We start from the raw sequence: 25,897 nt of genomic DNA, 5'->3' as shown, positions 1-25,897 counted from the left end.
AAAAAAATCGACATATTGATCTTCAGTGTCGAGTCTTATCCATTTAGTTTTTAATTTGTAGTTTACGATAAAATCTTTTTCTATTTTGAAGTTGGCCGTTAAAATTATTGAGCTACTGATAAGTTGTACTATTAGAATGATTTTACTATAAGCTGTTGGCGAAAGCTGTTATCAATTTTTAAAGTTTTGTTTGAATTATTAAAATGTTTTATAACCCTTTTGATGTGAAATACAACAATAAAAAAACAGTTGTTTTATTTAATCACCTTTACGTATATGCAAAATATTTCTCTTCCAACTTTTAACATATATCGATTATCCCGGGCGGCTAACTGTAATAGCCATTTTGTGGAGAGTTTATGACTATGTCAGAACTTTCAATCTCCCAATTAGTTAAATCCAGCATTATCTTCATAAATTAAAATAAATCGCAACATATGTTGCGATCCGAAACTCAGAGAGCAGGAAGGTTTTTATGGAGAGAAAAATACAGTTTTATTTAGTAGATCAGTTTTTCTTCTGGAAAATAGAACAGCTTCTTAGGAGTAGCAAAGCAAAATGTTCCATAATAAATAATATTACAATAGGCTGTCTAGGACTAGTATCTCCCCTAAAAATTGTACTCAACTAAACCTAATTATCCTACAGTACAATTATGGTAATATAAATAATTGGCTCTCCAACACACAAACAGGTAAATTATGAAGACCTTGTGAAATCTACCAATCAATACTCTATTTTTAACTATGACAATTTTTAAAAAATTTGTAGTATTTTAAGATTTCTTTAAAGCAACTATATTGTCTAATATTTACTAACAATTACTTATATTACAAATGATAGAGGATAACCACATCTACGAAAGCAGTAGGAAATAAAATCACAGTAAGTATCATACACAAAATATTTATTTATAAATATATCTTAGTCATTGTTTTGTGTATTACTGCACTGATTGAAGACTGAACATTGTAGGAACTGTCTAGATCTAAATAAAGCTAACAATAGATTGAACTCATAAAATATTACCTAGTTTTGATACATATAAGTGACATGAGAGAGACAAGGACAAAGCAGTTATAGCTATTTCAGATTGAAAATACACATGATGACTACACAACTTCACTTTATATGTTAACTATTCTACTATATCACATTAAGTTTATTGTTTTAAACCCCAATATATTTGGTATGACGCCCTGTGGCTAATAATTGATTTTTTGTTTTATTCCTAACTTCAACTTCAAGAAATGCTATCTTTTTCCCTAATTTTTTGGTGACAGCCTCCACTTCCACATGTTCACCCTCTCTTGCAGCATTTAAATAACTGAAATGAAAATAACATTTAAGAAATAAATTTACAGGAGGATACATACATTATACGAAATTTTTTTCATTATTGCATATTATTATGAAAAAGCTTACATATACGTAATTATTAGGAAATATTAAAAATTTTAACCATTTGTTACAGATGTTCATACAACATTTATAACTATATTACCTTATACTTAAATCAACAGACACTCCTCGTGTTTCAACTGTTTCATTTGCAGTTAAAGCATATGTAGATATGGCATCAACTAAATGTGCTATAAAACCTCCATGAAGAGTTCCTCTCTGATTTAGATGTTCAGGCCCTACTTGAAATTCAGTAACTAATTTTCCATTTGTACAACATACAACTTTGACCTGAGTAGATGAAAGATTTTACATTCAATTTTAAGTGACGTGAAAAAATTTAATTTATAAACCTTTCATACACAACTTTTTTCATCAATTTTCAGTTACAGAATACGGATAAAGAATCTAAGTAGTGAAGGGAAATGTAAATGTGGGAGGCATGCCGACTTCTTCATTGTATATATTATGTTGTATATTGTTCATCCAGCTGGAAATGGTATGGTATAGTTACATATAATATGATATGTAACTATACAAAATTTGGTCAATTGGACAAATATTTGGTTGCTATGACCAACAAATAGCTTGTGTGCTCGCGAAAAGCTGGCCATATTTCAATATATTTTACTGAATATAAGTAGAGGAAATAACAAAAAGAATAATTAAGCCAATATTTCTGATAAAAAATGTTTTAAGCGCAACAGAGATTTTTTTAGCATAATTACCTTACGTAAGTTTTGATCAAAACATCTTGTTGTTGCCATGGTTTTAGTAAATAATTCTGCCACTTTTGCCGCCTTATTACTCATTATTATAAAGGTAAATTAAAATCTTATGGATTTACGGATTAAAGGTAAGGATAAAGTAAATAATTAATACAAAACAGAAGAGTTTTTTAGACAAAAAGTTTTTGTTTACATGCCATGACTGTTTTCGGGACAATTAACATCTTTTCACGAAATATACTGTCATAAGTCATGACAGTGACAACAGCTGGCCGAACAAAAACTTTTTTTCCTGCATTTTATTAAACACTAATATGTGAATTGTTATTGATACTTAACTATTCTTATATCAAGCTTTTATAAATATATAATTATAACATATAAGTTAAACTTCAAAATGATACTACTAAAAGTACTACTACTGCAACACTCGTGACAATAACTGTCAACACGCGCCATCGGTAATAGGTACTTAACAGCAAATGAAATGCAGATTTTAATGACCATACATAATATGAATAATCGTTGTTGTTTATATGTTTTTGTTAATTATAATTCACACTAGTTTCCCAAAGGGATACGCAGATCACAATCCCCGTCTTTCTACTGTTCTGACATACCTACACCTCCCACCTCATTTTTATAATATTAACTAACCTTATCTATTCTAATTAAGTTGTAGATCACATAAACATTCTCACTCATATTTAGAATTAGGATAGGCTGCTTTTAGCATTTTTATGTAAGCTGTTACCTGAATGGATTAAAAATTTACATTATTCCGATATATACTTTCCTATTACGTAACACGCAATTAAAACTGTATACATTTGTTTCTTACAAAAGATTAAAAGTGCAAGAATATTTTTTAAATTTTAGATTCAGATCTACTTCCTAAACCATTTACATAATCATTAATATTGTAGGTTATTGACCTGACAGGTTAATCTCCGCTCTCGTACAGTCAGATTTTCCTTACGTAGTTCGTATGGAACATTTCGACTGTAAATAATTGAATAGCATTATCAGATTATTTTATAAAGTTTAAAATTTTAACATGAAAAAATACAATTAGACTAAACATGAGTTTTACAAGAAGGTTCTTGTTAAAAAAACAAAACCCTTTTTATTTTTGTTTATGAACATAAAAATAAAATTAATCAGTGGTATTACAACCTTTAAGGGCTAGGCTGTTTCATGATCATTTGTTAATCAAATTAGCAATAGTGCACAGCCGGGGATCAAAGTTACGATCTCAGGGATGAGCGCCGCCCACTGAATACCAATCATCACCCATGTTAAAATGAGGACAATCAAATACTTATAAAAAAAAGTTTAAGGACGTGTAGTCTACATGAGGACTTAAGAAGGTGTAGTGGTAACCATATCCATGCAACTTCCTCACAATTGAGTATCCCGCAATATCGCACACTCCAGAAAGAACTCTTTGTATTGTATAAGTAAAAAATTTGGTTTTGTTCCAGAATTTTCTTTTCTTTTAGGATTAGGGTAAAGTTCAAAGTGAAGGCTTAGCACGAATTATGTCAAATCGAATATTTTAAGATACGGCAAAACTTAACTTGACACAATGTCCATGATCCCTAGATGGAACAGAGTGCGACCACCGTACAGAGCTTCTCTCCCGACCTCGTTCCAAGTCTTTCTTCTATGTCTTTGCCTTATCTACGAGTGCGACACCACTCAAGCAGGTTCTACTCAAGCTCGGGGAAATAATTAGTATCTCTTACGTGAGATACTTAAATGTTTACGTGTTAAGTCCTATTTTTTCATAGAACACGGGGCAAATCGCAGGATGCTCATCTGCTGTTATGTGATACCGCCGCCTATGGACACTTCATATCAGAGGGCTCGCGAGTGCTTTGCCGGCCTTTAAATTCAGAGGAAGGCTGGCGCTGCCGTTTCTATAGAAAGGACGGGCGGAATAATCAATCATCAATCTAGAATCTCCAGAAATTGCGTGACATAATACTTGAACGCTCCCTTTATTTCAAATTTATCAACATTTAGGTCTGGAACAAGCTGTAACAAGTGTACACGTGTCTTTAAAAAATCATCCACATAATTATAAATTAAAACCATTCTGATTAATTGAACATAGACAAAAATTTCCTCAAAATCACTCGAGTTAACAAGGAAACAAGATTAATATATGATACGGATAACTCAGAATTAATCCTGGAATTCAAAAAAAAAATTACAGTGCATCAAAAGTATAATAGACTCTGTGGTATTAATAAGTAGTTCCATCTGCTGTAATTCGGCTGTGGCTACAATTATGATTTGCTCTATTAAACACTCTTAATTTCCAATCACTGACTGATATTATCGATTTCTCTGATGAACCGGTTCTGACCAAAATATCGCTTTACTTTTAGTTCTCATTGTACTCTTATGCAATGAACGCAACAGCTGTAAGTAGGTAGATTCTAATCTATAACAGGATATAGAAAAATGAAGTATAACTATTTTTTTAGAGAAATGCATTACGCAGGCCCTTCTTTCCGCGGTTAGACCTTGTAGGCGAGGGTTAGGTGGAACTCTATTGTGCATACCCAAAGAACCCCACGATACTAAAGTTGTGCATTATCTTGACATCAGCCACTAGGGCCTTCGCGACGGTCAGGTTACACTAGTTAAGACCCCTTAAATTAGGTACTCATCTCTCCCTCTTAGCCTGAAATGTTTTAAAGTAAAATTGAATAGTTATTTTAAAATTGGTTTCTTTTTAAGACAAATTAACAAACATTTCTTTCTGCCCATAACCCTCACGACAAACCCTTTCAGATCACTGAAAATATTCAAAACTTTTTGAAATGGGATCTTCTTATGGGAGGAACAAAGGTAGAAAATAAGAACATGAACAGAAGAACATACATGTCTAAAAGGATAATAAATGTATTTATGTAAATAAATAAAATATAAGATGACATTTGCATGATTATTTATATGTGGCGGATTTTTGTAATTTATGAAACTAATTGTAAGACTATTCTAGCAAATAAACGATTTGATTTGATTTGAGGGTAAACCACAACGTAACGTAAAGCGTTACAGCCCTAGTCTTTCTAACTTCCCTGTCTCTCACGCATGCGGCAGCGGTAGGCAGGCTCCTACTCTCTCACTCTATCCCGCAACTCTAGCCCGTAGCCGTATTTCGGACAGACGCTTTCCCCCCTCTCCACTAAGCGTCTAAGTGTGCGTTAGACTATTACTGTTGACAGTGAGCATATAACCTGAAAGTACCTGGATGGTCGAGCTTTGCTCGGTATTTTTATTTTTTTTAAATTGTGTTTTTTGGAAATTATATTTAAGTAAGAATTACATACTAATAAAATGATGAAATATGAACAATACAGAATATATCCTATGCTGGATATATTGTATATAGCTTTAGTGTTGTTGTCTCGTTAAAACAATTAAAAAAAATAGTATTATTATTCGTTTAATAAATTCAGTTTAAATTGGGACTACTCTAGTATTATTATTCGCCGATAGATGTCAGGAAGTAACATTTTTCAGTTTAAATTCGGACTACTCAAACACCACCTTTTTGTTATTTTCTATCATTTATTCCTAGCTAGATCGATTTATCGCCCCCGAAACCCCCCGTATACTAAATTTCATGAAAATCGTTGGGCCGATCCCGAGATTCCAATTATATATATTATATACATATATACAAGAATTGCTCGTTTAAAGATATAAGATTATCAGCTTTTTTAAAGTTATTATTAAAAAATAAAGCGGAAGATTATCCTCGGAACAATACAGAATTAAATAGTTCAACAAAAAATAGAATAATTTGTCCCATTGCCCTAGACGCACACATTTATTATTCTTTTGTTAGTAAACTGCATTATTTTCAAACGTCAATCACCATTAACATATTATTTTGCCCTTAATTCGATAATTTTTCTACTTGTGTGGCGGTGTCCGGAGAGTTTATTGCCAACATTTTATAAATAACTTAAAGTCGAAGCAACTTCAGACACTAGATGACCAAGTCCATGGCTTATAAACCTAAATTTAGCGATTAAAAAGAGTGGTGGAGAGTTTATTGCCAGTTCTTCTATTCCTTTCTACGCCCTTGATTTGAGAACTGGCAGTAAATGTAAAATTAGAATCTTTTTATATTTCTTTTCTTTTTTTTGACGTTCATAAGTGTACATTATGTTACCTATATGAATAAATTATCTGTGTCTTATAAAATCTAATCTGATTGTTGAAATATTTGCACTTACTTAAACATTTGTATTATTCGGTGAAGGTCGATGAAGGTGGCTGCTGCCCTGCCCGTCGCGTCGTAGGGATTATATCAAATTACACCGAATTTACATGACAATGCAACCGACATTCACGTATTGCTTTCATTTGTATGTTTGTGATGCATAGTAGAAGAATAGAGTTGATGAACTATTTCAATACGCCTAGTCCGTGCCTCAAATATAAATTTCTCTAATACATTTATTAACAACGAGATTAAACTATTACGCCGCCCAATATACGCGCGATTGAATCCTTCAGACATCATCAGTCAAATATAAAAATTAAAATAAAATCAGTGGCGCTACATCCTTTTAGGTTCTTTAGAATCAAGAACGGACAGAAAGATAAACGTACTCTATAATAACCTATGTTGCACAACACCTAAGGACCGTTTGAATCTATTCAAAATAGATTTCTCTATCTATTCAGCTCCAAGTGTAAATACTGACTAATCACCTACATGACTTAAAAAAAAAATTCTGAGTAATGCCATATTGTATTAGCATTAGTTTAAAGAAAATTTAAAACCATTTAGGGCAAGAACTATTTGGTCGCGCCAAATCTGCCTGCGGGGAAACATTGTGACTTTGTTTAGCTGTAAGTTTTTTTTTGTCCGAACGCAATGTCTATAGAACGTAATAATGTATAAATAGTTGTAGAATAGTACCAAATACATATAGTTAAGGTATTCGTTTCTTAACCGCAGTAATCTAGAGCCTCCAGGATAAATCTATTAAATAATGCAGTGAGTGGAATAAATGACCAACCGAAATATGCAGCGTATTAAACTAGAGTTCCCCAAGACTTGTCGATGACATAAGAGTTAGAACATCCGGACTTAGCGCTCATAATTTGCGTTCGTTTCTAAATGCAACAAGTAACTTAAACAATTTGTTATTAATCTTAGATACGAGGCATTTAAGGCACTGTTACATAACGTCCATAAAAGGAGCCGATTAAACGAAATACGGCGCAATAGAATCGAAAGTTGAGTGTCATCATATGACATCATACAGGACACGTACGCAAATTGTATAATACAATGACACACTTTCGTTGACTTAGGCCAAGAACAACGAAATTAGATCGTATAATAAGGCGCTAAGTAATTATACAATTTAATCTCGGGCTCGTTTATATTATAAAATTTTTTTTCTGCGGTAATTTGCAATCAGCCCTAAGGCCTAAAGGCTATGATGGTGCTATATGTGGAGTGACTTCCCATTGGAAGCATCTACTCATCTTGAGCTACTGCCGGTCTTCTAGCTCTAGAATATGGTGACGTTTTAGTTGTCTAATATATAAGGAATGTAAGCTATATTACTTATAAAAACGATTTAATTCTTCAAAGAAACTAATGTAGGTAGCTTGGAATCCAACGTTAAATTTGTCATCTATAATGTTATAATCACACGTTATGTCATACAATTTTTTTTCGATCTAGTGCAGATTCCTGTCTTACTCTCGCAAAGTTTACTACTTGTTTTTAATCACTCTACAAACTTAAACCGTGTGTTTATAAATATTCGACGCTTATGCAATTGCTGTTTGTGATCAACCAGATTTGGCGCAATTATCCCAATTTGTTTTTTATACAATTTACCTTAAAACCTTTTTGCTAAAATCTTGTCTCTGTCTGGCAAATTGTGTGAACGCTGTAATGAAACGATCGATACGTTACTTATAATGCCATTGGCGATTTAATATTTATGAACAAGGGTATAAATCGATATGCATCCTTGAAACTATAATACGCAATGCAGGTAAAAGGCTGAAACGGTGACAAGTATTTTCACTTGGATGTCCGGATACTAATTGACCCGCGCGAAATGTGCCGTAACACGTTATGCAAGGCTTGGACAGACAGCATTTACCACAGTAGAAATACATGCATTGTTACTAATTTCTTTTATAAACACGCTGAAATTTATCTGTGGTTGCACCATAGGATTTTCTATTGTGATCTCTCTCAAACTAGCGATGTTACAAGTGTTAAAAATTTATTAAATGTTTAGAGTCGCCGATATAATAATTTCTTTATTTACAATAAACACAAATGAAATATTTAAACATGAAATAAAGTAACAAACGTAAGCAATTACTTGGAAAAAATAAGCTAAGGAATTCCATAAATAAAAAATTCACTAATTACTATTAGAATTTTTCGTCAGTCCACTTAACGGACAATTAAAAAGTTCAGTTATACGTAATTCGTTAATTAATGTAATATAACGTTTTTTTTTTGTATTGAAATAACCACAATACACAAGTTTTAATATCACAAGCACTTATAGTCGACATGACACGCACACGAAGAGACACAAATATTAATCAAAATAATTAAATTAACGAAAACTAACAGGAAAAATAATAAACTGCACCAATTCTAATATTCCATGATTTATGAATTCGTCCCTGAGACAGTAGGTTCAAACCCCGTGCCAATAGATCTTACTGTTTATATGAGTATTTATCACTCGCTCGTACAGGAAATGTAGCAGAATCGATGGTCAAGCACAGAAGGCCTACCTACTTGGCTGTTATAATGAAAGGAATAATTGTCTAAAATTATGTTCTATTAAACTATTCCCTTTTCATTTTATATAATTTAAAACAGACTACCTTTTAACTTCTTACATTAACAAATTAATCAAACATGTTTGCTGTGGCTCGGAATGTGTACATACAATTTGGAAATTCATTTTTATTTTTATAATTACACAATTGCAATTGTATTAGACAGAGGTAGCTAAACAAAACCTATATAATTTTACCGGAAGTCGAACTCAGAATCTTATAATTTATTATTTACATTAACAATATGTCGCTATGTAAATTTCTTTATATGAATAGAATATAGAATCATTAACTACTAAATTCTTTAATTAATTGATAAAAAATTTAAATTTAACTTAGGTTCACCAAAAATCGCCATATAGAACAGGTTCAAACGGGCACCCTTCACCTAATTATAACACTTCCAATAGGTTCGCAAGTATTGCCGGCTGAAAAACCACACCTCACAATTTTTCTAAGAAGAAGCACTAATGAAGATTAAAGTTAGGATTTATATATATATGTTGTGTTTCTTTCTACTTTATTACGATGTATAAATTACAGTCAACGAAGAATAATCGTTTCCGCGATACAAACAAGTGTCTAACGCTTACAATTTTCATTGATACAGGTTCTAAACCTGCCTCAAAGTTCCTATTCTAGCTTCCTCGTCGCGTATATGGCCCTAACTATGTTATGTAAGTAGGTGCGGTGCCCCGCAACAATGTTATTGAGATTATAGAATTTTGATCTAATCATATTCCTAGAAGCCTTTCAACGTTAATAGAATATAATTTGGAATATAAATTTTATCATTTAGTTAAGTTTTGGTCTGTCCACCGTTGGACATAGCCCTCCTCCATCCGGTTCCACTCGCGTCTGTCGCGGGCCAGGCGCGGCCAGGTAACCATGGCGACGGCGATCATGTCATCTGCCCAGCGTCGGCGTCCCTGCGGCTGGCGAGCGTCGACCATACCGCGCGGGTACCAGTGCAGCACTTTCTCGCTCCATAATCCTAGGTCGTTAGCATACATGACCTCTGGATGTCTTAGGTTCATATGCTTATATGTTAAGTCAGTACAAAAAGTAATTACAAATGAATTTCAAATTATAGTAGGGGAGCCCAAGAGGGGATTTCGGTATTTACTACAGATTGGCAGATTAATATACTGTGGGATACCTTGTATGGTTAAGTACCTCTACCAAATATAGTCAAGGATTAAGGATCACATGAGTAAAAAAATTAATAATCATAATCAATCGTGTACTAGATCTAAATTGATGCCATTGCCCTCTAAACCTAGTTTAAAAAGGGATGATTTAACACTCTCCTGATTTTCTTCTCGGCCACAGATTCGCCTGATTATTAGGTGTCCTATGAAAAAAAATATACACCTTTTAGATTAAATCGTAATCGTCATCGTCTTTTCTTTTGCATAAAAGAAATCTACATGGTCCACAAGCAATTGTCAATGAAAAAGCATTTAAAAACATTCAAAATTAATACTGCCACGAAATGTTTTTATGTTAAATAAAATTAATATTAATATATTTTTTTTGATGCAAATTAAACCTCAATTAGCACCTGTTCACGAGGGATCGACCTAAGGAATACCTCTTAATATAATATGTGAGATCTCTAAAGAAGTACATACTTCTTAACCCTAAAGTAAGTAGCGACAGCTAAAAACTTTTAAACAATTATTTTACAAAACCTTTCTGTAATGCCATCATTCAAGCCTTCCTTGCTTAATATATATATGCTTTACCATATCCTATTTACTATCATCACGGCTTGCCCTTGCTCTGATATGAGTTTCACCTGTGGCGGCCTCCATGCGTCGAGTTGTCTCTCTCCCTAAAATATGGCGAGGGGGCCGATGGCTGGCCATGCGTCATACTCGTGAACGAGTGCTACTTGTGGTGACTGGTCGTGCTTGAATTCGTGTATGCGGTGATATTAATTGTTCATACTACGTATTTGCGTGTTGTACTCACGAGTATGTAAGTGCGTGCTCCTATTTTACCATGCCTCCTGCTGATAGAGGACAAATCTGTGTTTTTAATTTATTTTATTATTCTTTATTACTCAAGATGTCATATGGAATATGGTGTAATGGTTGCAGCTCCTTACAACCATTGTGTAAAAAATGCGATTAAAAAGAGTACTTAGCGGAGAGTTTATTGCCAGTTCTTCTCTTCCGTTCTACGCCCTTGATTTGAGAACTGGCAGTAAATGTAAAATTAGAATCATTTTATATTTCTTTTCTTTTTTTGACGTTCATAAGTGTACATTATGTTAACTTTATGAATAAATTATTTTTGACTTTGACTTTGACGTCCTACATTTGTGAGACAGTGGATCTAATAGAACGTAAAGAAACCAACCCCAAATTCTGTATATGTTAATTACTGAAATCCTTTGCCAACTCATTGCAGCTATTAGCCGTTGCCAGCTTGATGAAGTAATTGGAGCCGAAGTCTGGAAAGTCCGAAGGCTGTTTGAGCTACAATATGCAGTTGTAACTGGTAACCAGGATCACGTGAAGGATAATTGAGATTGCAGAATTAAATGTCATAATTGTGAGCGAGTTCAAAACCCAATATCTTAATTGGATATTGAAAATGATCCGAGCGCAACCTTTTTGTGCTGCGAAGTTCTGAACACTGAAATAAAACAGTTTTATCGCATTGTTGAAATGCACCAATATATTTTCAAGTTTTAAACAACGAAAATGAATTCACATTTGATACCATTATTGTATATCGAATTCACCTTTCCCGGTTGTTGAAATAATTTCATGTAGTAAAAATTATAATCGATAGGAACCGTAGATCTTATCATGTTTTTTTTATAGAACAAAACGGGCAGGAGGCTCACCTGATGTTAAGTGGACATGGACATGGACACTCTCGATTCTAGAGAGCTCGCGAGTGCGTTGCCGGCCTTTTAAGAATTCGTACGCTCTTTTCTTGAAGGACCCTAAGTCGAATTGGTTCGGAAATACTTCAGTGTAAATGTTACAAAGGTTGAACAGTATGTAAAGGAATATATTTTATTAATTTTTGGATGAAAAAAAGAACAAAGTTTCTATCTGTTGATATAACTCTACGTATGGGATGATTGGTTTTTATTGTTATATACATGTCTAAGAATATCTTCGATATAACTAGAATTCCGCTGTATGTGACAAAAAAAAAATAATACAAAAATTTCAAAGAAGCACACGAAGAATGTTGACAAACACATATTCTTTTACTCTTTTGTGTAACTTGAGTGAGTGGCTGTACTGGCAATTATAAAATATTTAAAAACATTTGAAACATTATTCAGCATTATATAGAATTACATTCTCTATTTGAATAATGATTGAATTTCAATGGGTTATCAACATTTTATCGACAACAATCACATTGTTATCATACCTACCACTTTATTCGCCAATATTGTAATACATTTTACAGTGCAGTCATAGACATCCGCCCCATACCGGAGCCCCAACAGTTGACTTTGCTTCCTCCAGAAGTTGTACATAGCTTACGGATTATACCTGAAACTTCCTTTCGTTCAAATATAATACGTTACAATAATATAAAACACAATGAAAAATTTGTCAAATATCAATCAAATCCATCAAATAAAAGATGTCAAAATCAATCTATCGTTCATATTCATAACCGCTTTCGCAATAGAATTCAGACTCTGCTTAAAAGCTTAGGTAAACTAACGTAGGCCAGGTTTTGACTTCTTTAGATTTACAAGTTCCGGGCCCTACCTTCTAATGGGCCCGTCCTCCTAGTTGGCCCTACTTTCTAGTGGGTCCTACCTCCTAGTGGGCCCTACCTTCTAGTGGACCCTACCCTCTAGTGGACCCTACCTTCTAGTGGGTCCCAGCTACTTGGGTTACGTGCCAGAATATAACTGATTCCGAAATGTAAAATACAATATACTGAGTTTAACGAGATAACTGTATAATGTCGTCCGTATTCAAATTATTGATACTTTACATAAGCATCGATTCCTGATTTTAATTAGGCTGTATAAACAATAGCATAAAATCCGGAACGGTTTGAATAGAATTTTCCAAATAATCGCTATGTTTAATTAATCCGAACGAACGTTGACTCGATGACAGTTAATATGTTTTTCATTCGAGTTATATTTTTCTTTGCGGCTTTGATTGACACATGCTTAGCTAAGCTTATATTGATTAGGCGAGCATAATCTTTCGAGAATAAAAGATTTTTTTCTACCTAGCACAGGTTCCTCTTCTAGGACTTCTTTTGAAGTATGTAGTAGGTCGTGGTAGTACCCGGTAAGTTCTTTTATTATTTTTATCAAATGGTGAAAAATATAAAATAGTCATGGTAAAGGTAAAAGGTTCATTTGATAGGCATAGAGCTAGGAAATTGATATACTTCCGTGGTCGTTATATTTACCTAGACAACCAGTAAAACAGTACTTATCCTTAGCTGGATACATTTGGTATTGGACTCATCAATTTTAAAGAAAACATTGTTAAGTGTCTATCTCGTAACTAATCCGCTACTATGGTAGTATTTTTTTTGCCTAACAATGAGGAAAAATGTCTGGTATTTTTTTACATTCACGTAAACATTTATATTTTGCAAAATTTTCCTATATTTTAGAAAATATAGCTTGTAACATATACTTCAATATAGTGTTCTATATGATATAGTAATACCGCTATTAGTCGACTTCAAAAAGCGAAATGCCAAAATAATAATCAGTATATATATATATATTTTCTATATATATAGTATATATAAACGAAATAAAGCAGTCCTTGGCTGAAATTCAGTCTAGACTAAATTGAGAATTTTTTTTTAATTACAGAATACATAGGTTATTTACCTATTACAAGAAATACTTTAATTTTCTATTATTAATTATTAATTACTTGATAATTATGACTTCCGTGTGTCAAAATCTAATACATTTTTAACATACCAGAAACAGATTTTACTAAGTATCGTTTCTTTATCATACCTTAAGCGAAAGTTCATATCAACCGACGTACACCCACACCGGGCCCAGAAGGCACTATGGTGATCTTGTCTTAAAGAAGAAAGAAAGATTTAATAAATGCTTAAAGAAGAAATCTTTGGCTAATACAACAGCTATAGCTATACTTGATTTCTTAACAATAGTTTTCTCACTAACAATATTTTAAAACCGTTTCTTATATTTTTAAGATACAATAATGATGTAAACATTCGTTTCCGTGGATTATCAATATATCTAGTTGCGTGTGCCATTGTTTCATATACGTGCACTAAGTTTATTTAATATTACGACCTACATGTGGAAATATAATTAAATCCCGTAAGCATTCTATGGGCTATTGCTATTGTGCTACATCGAGTGGATATTTTGACCGTCCTAGATTGGGACCACATAATAAATACAGTTTACTATCGGGATTTAAACGCAGAAAATGTAATATAATGTTTCCTTAATTAATAAGTTAGTTTAAGAATAGAAGCGGTAGAAGTCACTAATAAAATATTTTATCTTTATCTTTAACATTTTAACTATTAAATTTGAAATTATATTAACTAATTTTTTATTTAAATATGACAAAAAAACAAATAATAAAATAAAAACATTTTCATAAATTAAATACACACATAACGATCCCGACATAATAGTTGCAGGATACTACAAAAGAAGACATGCAGACTATCGGAAAAGGATCATCCTCGTACACCCTCAAAGCATCGTTCATAACAGATGTATTTAAAGGAGAGATCGAACCAACGTGATTTCTGAGAACGCACAAAGGCTCAGGATATTTATTTTTAAGCGGTTTATATATATTTAGTGCAATGGCGGATAATACGTTCAATTCTGTCTGCTCAAAGGCTTTCATTCGCTTTTATTTTTCAAATTTAAATAATTCAATGTAACTTAAATATAATTTTAATTTTTGTCGATTTATGAAATATAACATTTTAGACACACTTTAGGGTATGCCCACAACATACTGTAAATACAGATATAATACCTGCAAAAACATATTTTAATAAACTATATTATGTAATTACAGATTTAATATATTTGAAACAATTGAATCGCTTTGGCCAAACAGCCTGCAGTTATTTACTGTTGTTTTGTGTTGCTCATTTCCTGAACAGTTCCTGATTTGTCGGGTGATAATCGTATCCAAGTAATTCATATACATTCATTTGGGGATGAATACATTATCAAATAGAATACACACAAATAAGCAATATAATAAAGCATTTTATGACGGTATAATATTTATGTAATACTAAACTAAAAACCTTAAATATTATTTTTATGAAAAACAAAATTTTATAAAAATTTCATTTACGTAATTTTGACAAGACACTGACCACTCATAGGGATTTTTATAAATGACCTGTGCGTTTGTATGTTCAATACTGTTATAAACAGGCGTAATATTTCCTAGTAGGCCAGAAAAACCTAACCTAAGACAATAGGTTAAAAATAATTCGAAAAACAAATATTTCTTTTATGTGATTCAATGTTATGAAGCAATTGTGTTCGTGAAGGTGATATTTTGAACAGAAACCTACCTAAGGTTTCCTTCTCAAGGGTCTTAAACATGAAAGAGAAAAATGAAATTATGGCCTTGTTAAATTAACTTCGTAAATAAGGCTAAAATTTATTTTCAGTAAAGTTCATGATCATTGGCTTTTTCCAGAAAATTAAAACTTTGAGAAAAGAAAACATATTTGGAGGCTTTTGCGGACTAGGAGCTGGTGCTTATAATTCCATAGGAATATGACTCAATATTATAAATACTCTTATACACGAAAAAATAATTCCTAACCGTTGATATATATTTCGGCTAGACATTACGACATCGATACAAATCGTGTAATCTAAATAGTCACATATATTGACATTTAAACTACGCATTTATAATGACACACGTTCAAAGCGTTTTATTAAAACGCTTCCAATATATCCATTTCCAGTGCAATGTAATAATAAATGTCATTTCAGGAAGTCCATTTATTGAAACAAGTGGAGCGAAAATTTGTTACATGAAATTAAAACTTAATTTGACTCTTGTGCATATCTACGTTTGAATGTAAACGAAATATTTGAAATTGCGTCACCATATATAATTTGGATGTTCATATTTGCAAGATTCAAATAATTTTCATAATTTATAAATGAAACCAAGGATTTATTTTTTGGCAAATATTTATGGAAAAGACGATCTTATTATTTTTAATGTAATGTTTTTAATGGCAAAGGAGCCTATGGGACGCTCTAAAAGTGGGGTCATCACAGACTATGGACACTCATTGTAGTATAGTACTAATATTTATTATGCAACCTGAAACAATTAATGTTTCAGGTTGCGCCTATAAATAACCCATTTGGTTCACAATACTGTTATCCAGTTATATAAAGTTATATATATATTCAGTTTTATTTAACGAAATTGAACAACACAGTTATTGTTTAACTACGTTATTGTAATAAAGATGTCACACGCTGATATTATAAAGCTATTGTGTACGCATAAGTACTAATAGTGTACGTATGTACGTATACGTAATGGAGTTTTCGGTATCATCCAGGCTATCGAAAGTAAACTTATTAGCTGTATCACTATATATATATATATATATATATATATATATATATATAACGTTCCAACGGTGTTTATCCATACAGGACTCGACAGATATTTGGCCAGAATCCCACCTGGTATCCAGGAGAAGCCTTTTAAAGCGCTGCTTACATGAACCCATATTACCCATAACTGTCTTGGGAAAAGGATAACTAAAAAAGATAACAATTTCTATAAATCCGTCAGAGCCTACTCGCCTCCAGTCCAAAGTTCAAAGTAGAAAACTTATTTCTTTTATATTTTAGAAATTTTGTATAAATTGCTTTTTATGGATAACGAAGCATTCTAAGGGAGAAAGATTTGCGTTGCGTAATTCTTATCGTTAGATAATGGGAGATTAAAAAAAAATTGTAAATTTAAAATTATATCAATATTAACTTTTATTAAAGAACTGGGAACCCTGACTAGGTATTTTTAATTAACAGGGTTCCCTAAACTTACACATTTGATTTTAATTTTACTATTAGTTACAAAATATAAACAGTTACTCTTTATTTCACTTCAAGTAGTTCAGGTACTGATTTAAAGTGACGAAGAATTTCTAATCTAAATTTCTTCTACGCCCCTTTAGAGCCGCGTGTAATTTTAAACATAGAACCATTTTTTCTGACGTTCATAAGTGATTTTTATTTTGAGGTTTTAATAAGAACCAATTCGACTTAGGGTTCTTCAAGAAAACTTCATCAACGCATTTGCGTACCTTCTGCCAATGTAAGTGTCCATAGACGGAGGTATTAGTTAACATGAGATGAGCATTTGCCTCGTTTACTTAAGAAGATTGCAACCAATTTTTATTATTATAAACCGTACAAAATAATACAAAATATACGCAGTAACTATCCCAGTTAAAACGAAAATAAGAGAAAATTTTTTGCTAAAATAAAATGAACAAAATCCTATTAACGCCTTTAGCGAAAAATTATGATTATAAATACTACTTAGAAACATCTTTATTAAATTTTTATCCCGTAGAACTAATTGGATTACCTTCGTTAGCAATTATACAATAACACGTGTCGAACGGAAGGATTTTCGCCCACGCTTCCTTGGAACCTTCGAAAGTTCGCCCCTCTACCAAGGGTTGGCTTTATAAAAGCGATAGCTAGCATTATTTCGCTTGAGAAGTCTCATAGTCGGCAAGAGAGTCCCCCGCATCATGCAAGGGAACTTGCGCCTAGTGGTCAGTCAGTTGTATTTTATTTTAAGTGCCATTTTGGATTTTGTGTTGTGTTTAATTAATTGTTTTGGTTTGTTTATTCTCATTCGTTGTGTTACGATTGCGATTTTTTACGCATATTTTTAACCAATTTTTGTGGGAAAACATATTTAAATTTTTTTTAAAGGGAGCTACGTCCATTTAATTACTTTAAGGAACAATAAATTTCATCGTGTCAATTATCACATATATTTATCGAACCCACAAACATGTTCATTTTGAGTACATCGTGTGAATACACAATAATTCGATGGTAATTCTATTTGGGTCCGATTAAATTTAAAAATAAAAAATTTTCGTTGCTTTGCTAAATCAAATTACGAATCAAATATTGACTCGTTATATTTACTTGCCTATTAGCAAGTATAAAATTTTATATTTGCACACAATAGCTATATTTCCAGATTACTTCTTAAAAAGCTTAGCATTGTCGAAAGATGTATTTATTTTAACTACTTTTAAATCGGTCACATACTGTGCTTTATGCGTTACACATATACAACCATATAAATATTTATACATTTAAATATTTATATATTTTTTCCCACGGTTTAACTTCTGTTGAAATTTTTAATTCGTTTCAGAATACTAGATAGCTTCATACAAATAGAACGAGAAATTTTAGTAAATCAGATCATAAATTTTAACAACTGTTGTTTAAAGATTGAATAGTTAAGGTAAAAAATCGGTTTTAATATCACGATCCATTGCGCTGGTATCGCAAACTTAGACAATCAAAGGTATAAAAAGCTGTCTTAAGTCCACACTGTTTGGAAATTGCATAACAATCTATAAGCTTTATAGGTTACGTGGGAGCTTTAAAGTTCATAAGATTAGATTAAAAATATCCTAATAGATTAGTTATGGCTTCACTCATTTGCTCAGTGTAAGGAGGCTCTTGTTTTGTTTTTCGTATCACCTCAAACTCTGTTATTTCATAGAACGAACTCTTTTTTCACCACTAAGGAACCAGGAACTTAGAATTAAACATTATAGCGTACCGATTCTTAAAAGCATTATGCCATTGTGTCATTGTTTGTCCGTATTTCAAAACATTGCTTATAGCCTTTAATTATAGATGAAAATAATCCCAGTAATACCTTTGTAGTGCTTCCTTGAATCGTGAAGGAGGAAGAGTATTATTCAAATAAATACACGCCAAGACTCTTCAGAATCGCGCTTCTTATGAAAATTACTTAACATAGAGAAAGTTGGCAAGTCTTAAAAGGTTCGATTCACGTTTTAGAATATGGGGCTTACTGACAGGCGTAACTTGCATAATCAATTTGCGGAAATATTGTATTTTTTAATACTGTGTTATAACAGATTATTTGTGTAATAATAGAACGTGATAGAACGAGAAGTCAAAATAATAAGTGACGCTTATAAATATAAATTACTTAACGTATTGTTAATATCAAAAGCGATGTGATGTTCAACTTAAACTAAAAAAAATAGTTTTTTTTTGTTGTTTTCTAAACGGCAAATCTCAGTCGGTATTACATTCAAATACTTTGTATCTTCGTATTATATCTGTCAACATATTGATAGTTTTGTTTAACCAACTGATTTTTTTAAATTCTAACAAACCCAACTAGTTCATCCCGGCACAAAAGTTTCATATAATCGAAATGGATGGGCGTTTGCATCGTTTTGTGAGCCCCTTAGCAATATTGAGCTTTTCTCTGAGCGTGCGCCACTGAACCACATACACAATTAAGTCCAACCAAAATGGTTGGAAAAAATAATAGATACTTCCGATGCACAAACAAAATTAAAAAAAAATACGGATACAAAATCTCAGAGCCAGTAGTAGGGGAAGCGGGATTACTGGATTTACTCCAGATATTTAAGCCCTAAAGAACGTGGGGATCAAAAAAAAATCGCTTGTAAACAGTATTATTTTTCAAACAAACCAAAACTGTAATTAACATGAACAATGATATTTTCACGACTAACAGTAAATTTATGTGTTCTAGTGCAGTTTTGAACTAAGCGAACGCATATTAACATTTGTTCATACAAAATTTGCAAATGATAAATATAATATGATTTACAACGGTCAATATTATAATTCTTTAACTCCCAATGGTGTTCTCTTCTAACAGTTTAGGTGTAACGTATTAAAAGCAATGATAGATTTTCCTGGTACAGAGACCGAATAATGTTTATTCAGCCATCTTTTAACAAAAAATTATATCTCACAAAATAATAATACAATAGTCGTCAAATTTATTTTTAATAGGCCTGGAGGTGTCGAGGCAAGTGTCAATGGGCAGTAGAAACGCTTAATATCTGGTGAGACTCCTGCCCATTTATATTAACTCTCCCCGTTCTATAATAAAAAAGTCTCTTTTGAAGGTTAGACCTAACTTAATCTCAACCGAATTTATAATTAGTAGCGCCATTTATGTGTCAGCTTACGAACTATTTTGCCTATCTATTATACATTCATGTTGAGTTTTTACCGCAATCCCAAGGCTTTATTGGCTATACGTATAATGAAAAAAATCCATGCAAAACGTCACATTCGGCATCTGGGAGTTAAGAGTTCCAGCGGGGACAGTTTTATTAGTTTAGTATTTTATAATCGATCACGTAAACCTGTTACATAATAAGTTTAGCGGAGGACTTGGGTTCACAATTACTGTTAATATTATAGCATTCGTAACATGCAAACGGCGCTAATAAATGTGCACACACTTTCTAATTTTCCACTTTATATAACATTGTAAAATTGGTCACATTTATTTTACTGCGGGTCAGAGTACACATAGTCAATTTTTTTTCATGTATCGTTATTCTGTTTTCCGTTTTAATAACAAATACTAATTGACAGTTAATCAGCAGGAATATTGGGATGTCTGTGGCAGTTAAAACTCTAAATTCTGCTATCTATGCTTATGACTTGTAAAGAAATACATATTCAATTCCAATCAAATCGTTTATTTAATAATAAAAAGTCTGTATTCATTTTAAGTATCATAATGTCATATAATATAATATATAAACCGAGAGGTTTTTTTATGCCGGCTTTTTCTCTCGGCCTACGCCCTCTGTCTTCTTTGCCGATGAGTTGGGATGCCTACAGGTTCAATTTTTTTATTTTAATACAAAAATAATACGCAAGTTAAGTTAGGTATTTACAATCTGTGTCCAACTTATAATCTAGATCTTCCTTCGCGCTTAAAAACAAAGTTACGTAAGCACACCGCGCAACTTACTAGAATTTACTAGAACTTACTAGAACTATACTTCTGAGAAACTTACAAGAAAAGCATAATACTAATTACATACAGAGGTTTCCGCATCAAATTGTGTGATAAGACTGTCTTCTATGAAACAGCTGGAGCAAAAACAGCGACAGTTTTACGTAAATACTGTTATATCAGTTAAATTAATATATCGATCAGTTTACTAGATTACTTCCATTAGTTAGGTTTAGTGCAAATCGTTTACGATTTCGTCAGCATTGTCTTTAATGTTAATTAAAATATATAAAAGTTTTAAATATTTATTAATTTCTTTCTTTCAGCACATATTCATTTAAAATTACTGAATTATTTAATACATCTGGGGGACATCCCTGTATCGTCGGTCCCAGATAAACTAATGTGGTATAAAGTTTGAACAATACAAAACAATTAATAACAAATGTATATTAATGATTGTCATATAAACAAAACTTTTAAATTTAGACTTCAAAACTATTTTAAATATACGGAAATGTGAAAAAAAAATTATATTATATTAAAAAAAAATAAAATCAGGGGAGCCGTCTTGTTCATTGTCTATTTAATCAAAACAATTAAATCTAATTTTACAGATTGCCTTATACCACTTAACCTCTGACGAACCGGCATCAGATATATTTACATCCGATTATAGATCATTGAATAACTCGCCCATCACAATGTTTTGTTTATGATAATGAGTTAATTAAACCGACGACTTTCGCCATGGTTGCCTTAACGGTGCAAACGTGTGCGAACATAACTTCCTACTGTGAAGTGAACTCGTTCTTATTTCTTACTTTCCTTTTGTTATTGTTACATAACGATAAAAATCTTTCGAATTTATCAAGAAACGTGTAAGTGAAACCTCTCTGCGAAAGAGTTTTTAAGTTAATTGGAGGATCATAGGATTTCTAAAATCATAGGATTTCTATAAAAAAAACTATTTTTTTATTTCTCTTCTTTTCAGTAGTACAGTCTTAATGGTTCTAATACAGCTGCATTTCTTTCATAGACATTCTTTTATCAGTTATTTATATTTTGAAGCTCTGTATAAACTTATAATCGTCACCGTGACCACGCACAGAGTAGCGCACGCGAAACGTCGGAAATAAAAATATGTTAAATAATTTTAGGTTTATAAATAATACATAGCTTCAATCCGGTGTTTTCATATGTGTAATCCAGTGTTTAAATATTTATATTTTTTATATTAATAGGCCTTTTGTGCCATGATATCTTATGATACTGATCGTACCTTTTGTACGAATAAGCCTATTAAGACAACCACAATGAACAGCCTGAAAGCACATCTGACTCGCAACACTTTCTTACTGATTAGGTCTCTTTTTCCCTTATGCTTTCTTCTATTTCCAGGTTACCCTAGCGGTAATCATTCTGGTGTCTTCGGTGTCTGGGAAGGCGATACCAAAAGATCAACAACCAGAGCAGCAACTTAACCAAAACCATAAGAATGTCGCGCAAAATCGAGCTGGTTACGAGTATCCAGCACCAAGTGACAGTTTAGAAGCACACGATGATCTACATCCCCCCGAGCCGGAGGTTGCGCATGATCACGAACATCACATAGAGGAACATATTCCAGATGAACATCACGATCACCACGACCACCAGGATCCGGGCTACTGGAAAAAGAAATTAATTTGGAAAGAGGGCGTTAAAAAAATTTGGAAAAACTCTAAGGAGCTCGCTTACAAGCCAGGATGGAAAAAAATTTATAAACCTGTTTGGCATGACATTAAAGTACCCGTTTGGAAGGAAACAAAAGTGGTCGATTACAAGAAAATTTATAAGCCAGAATGGAAGCCTATTAAAGTAAAAGTTTTAAAGGATATAAAAGTCCCTGATTACCGGAAAGTGACGGTACCAGTTTGGAAGGACATTTTTGTGCCAGGGTGGAAGGATATTCAGGTATTTCATGTTTAAGTAATATACATAAGTGGATACAACAATGATATTGTTGTTATTATTTTTTAAATCTAGGTGCTAAAATCCTAAGTGAGTCCTGTCCTCAGATTGCATTGCATGGGTCAGCCTTCTGTGAAGAACGTGTTAAAATAAAATAAAATTCGTTCATTTTGTAACATATTAAGATCATCAAGGTATCACTTATTCCACGTTATTAAATTCGAGGCTGTAGGCATCCCTACTCATCTGCAAAGAAGACAGAAGGTGTAGGCCGAGAAAAAAAGCCGGCGTAAAAAACTCTCGGTACTCTTTAAAAAGCCTTTTTACACAGCTTTCCTTTAATACATTTCTTAAATTTATTAATAGGCAGAGAAAAGAGCCTCTGGGATTTTATTAAACAAGAGTATCCCTTTTCCCAAAAAATATTTACTAACTTTAGATAGTCTAGTATAAGGAAATTGCAGCCAGCGTTTGTTCCGAGTCTTGACATTGTGCGTATGTTCTATTCTAGTATACTTATCACTTATTTTTGTACACATACATTATATTTTCATAAATATATACCTAAATACCTCAGTCAACTATAGGGTTGAGTCAATGGTTTTAAATATTCTAACTATATCGTCGGCACCAAGGGGTCGGATGGTGAAACTGATCTTGCACTCGATTATATTATCTTTGTTGAGCAGCGATTCAGCGAGGGTGGGAGATGATTGAAGAGACTTAGTAGTCGAAATTGGAATGTCAGAAAAGTACTTATCAAACATAATCACTATCACTTCGTTAGATTTGATTATAGTGTTATCGACACATAGTTCAATATCTCGATTGCGATCTTTGACTCTTCCAGTTTCACTATCTTCCAAGACATTTTAGTTTTATTCGTACTATTTTCAATCTTTTTTTGATATAAAAGGACTTGGCCGCGTTGTTGTCGATTTTTGGGTCTAAGTTGATGGTCGCCTTCACCGAATGGGCCCGTTAGATACACAGGCTTAAATAAAAACCGATTACGGTTCCTCAGGGTTTAGAGACGCAGGCTTAAGCCATTAAGACAATTTACATGTCGTCTGTAGTGTAAAGACAGTGAAATTATGTTTTTAAAGTTTGCAAAGATTTACAATATTTTTGTATATTTTGTTAACTGGAACTAAAAACAAATTTTTCACTAGATAATTCCTAGACACTTTTTTTGATACAATTTTAAATTATTTACAGGTTCCCGCGTATAAAAAGCTTTGGAAGCCCAAATGGGTTAAGGTGGGTGTACCTGGCGAAAAATACTTAGGCAAAGATCACGATGGCTGGGAGTACACTTCACATGACCTTTGGAAGAAGCGGCTGGTCTGGGAAGCTTATTGGCAAAAGTACTTTAAACCATCCAAAACCAAAATTTGGATTCCAGACAAGAAGCTGGTATGGAATGATAAATGGGTCAAAATCTGGCGCCCTGCCACCAAAGAGATCTGGATTGATGATAAGAAACTTGTTTGGAAGGAGGCTTGGCAAAAGTACTGGAAGCCATCGAAAAAGCTGGTCTACGTGTGGGACAAAAAATTGGAGTGGCAAGAGTCCTACAAGCAGATATTTATACCGTACTGGAAGGATATCGTTGTTCCTGGAATCAAGAAAATTTGGAAGCCCGTCTGGATTTCAGAGTGGTTCCCTTCGCCCGATCACCACGACCACCATCATGACCACGAATCTCACGGTTGGGATCGAAAGGATGTCTCATCCGGAAACGAAGTAACTGGTACACCAGTCACTACAACGCCATCACCTATTTCAACTTTGTGGAAATTTCCAAAATAATTTTGTATATGCTATAATTGCATTATAATTAGCTAGTGGATATTTGCCATACTGGAGGTAGGTTCTGAAGTCGGGAGCCAATACATCACGCGTCGCAAATAGGTAACTAATTTATCGTCTGTATTTATTTGCGTGGCGAACTGTATGTTATGCAATGCGATGTTCTTGCGGTGCCAAAAAATAGATATAAAAACCAAAAGCTCGAGGGCCCAACGATATATTATATGCGCAAGTTTTAATTCAACTTCGTGTTACTTATAAGACTTTTGTTCATAGGACAACCATACATTAATTATTTAAAATAACTTAATCATATTAAAAAGTTTTAATCGATTTTGAAGATGTCATTCTCAGGTATTGTTTAAGTTATTACACTGAATAAGCCGCCTATTAGGCGCGTCCACACAGAGCGAGCAGCCTCGCCGGGCATTTATTGTGTGGACGCGCCTATTGACGAACGCTTTGAGATTTCAAACTTGAATTTGTGCCTCTGTTTTTGTTGTTGATTTATTATTAAGTTTAGTTTTAAAGTTATTAAGCGAAACCAAAATAGATGTTATATGTTTAATAAATGTTCCGTTTCGAATATTTGTTTTATTATCGATTAATTTTATATTTTCAATCCTAATTATACTATAGTAACTACCTAAATATGGTGCTGATGCAGTTGTGTCACTTAAACAATATATGGAACTCATTAGATTTCCTCCTAAGTAAATAATAATTAAAATACCTTGGGACCTCCAAGTAGCACTATCAGTGGAATCTTGGAGGTTGAATTGGGAGTAAGTAAATACTATGAACGTGTAACGTTTCAATATACGATCTGCATATCCTAATTCTGCAAACCGATGTATAACAACGCTACTGCAATTTTTTCTATGAAGATTTCCATATGTAATTTGGAAGATGGGTTTGCACACTTCCGTATCGAATAACTAGGAATAAAGAGCTGTCGGTCCTGCAATTGACCATAGTGTCCCATATTCATTCCAAGTTGCGAATCATTGTCTAAAACTCATGTGCAGAGTTCATGTGCACTTTTTTGTTTTGATATATAGTTTTAATTACCGTTTA

The 25,897-nt window shown here is 32.8% G+C and overlaps 2 protein-coding genes across 2 annotated transcripts; one reads left to right on the top strand and one right to left on the bottom strand.

The window, feature by feature from the left end:
- Nucleotides 1-890: 890 nt before the first annotated feature.
- Nucleotides 891-2,335, bottom strand: LOC110997568 (acyl-coenzyme A thioesterase 13). Its single transcript, XM_022265802.2, has 3 exons — nucleotides 2,130-2,335; nucleotides 1,505-1,692; nucleotides 891-1,327 (listed from the first exon to the last, which is right to left on the bottom strand). Exons 1-3 carry the CDS (start codon nucleotides 2,211-2,213, stop codon nucleotides 1,171-1,173), a joined length of 429 nt encoding a protein of 142 aa, XP_022121494.1. The 5' UTR covers nucleotides 2,214-2,335; the 3' UTR covers nucleotides 891-1,170.
- Nucleotides 2,336-17,755: 15,420 nt separating this feature from the next.
- On the top strand, nucleotides 17,756-25,406 carry LOC110997601. The gene is made up of 3 exons (XM_022265842.2): nucleotides 17,756-17,810; nucleotides 22,457-23,011; nucleotides 24,227-25,406. Exons 1-3 carry the CDS (start codon nucleotides 17,787-17,789, stop codon nucleotides 24,818-24,820), a joined length of 1,173 nt encoding a protein of 390 aa, XP_022121534.1. The 5' UTR covers nucleotides 17,756-17,786; the 3' UTR covers nucleotides 24,821-25,406.
- The last annotated feature ends 491 nt before the right edge of the window (nucleotides 25,407-25,897 follow it).

This window comes from Pieris rapae, chromosome Z, assembly GCF_905147795.1.
Source record: "Pieris rapae chromosome Z, ilPieRapa1.1, whole genome shotgun sequence".
Taxonomy (NCBI): Eukaryota; Metazoa; Arthropoda; class Insecta; order Lepidoptera; family Pieridae; genus Pieris; species Pieris rapae.
This window is presented reverse-complemented; position numbering and strand designations above follow the sequence as displayed.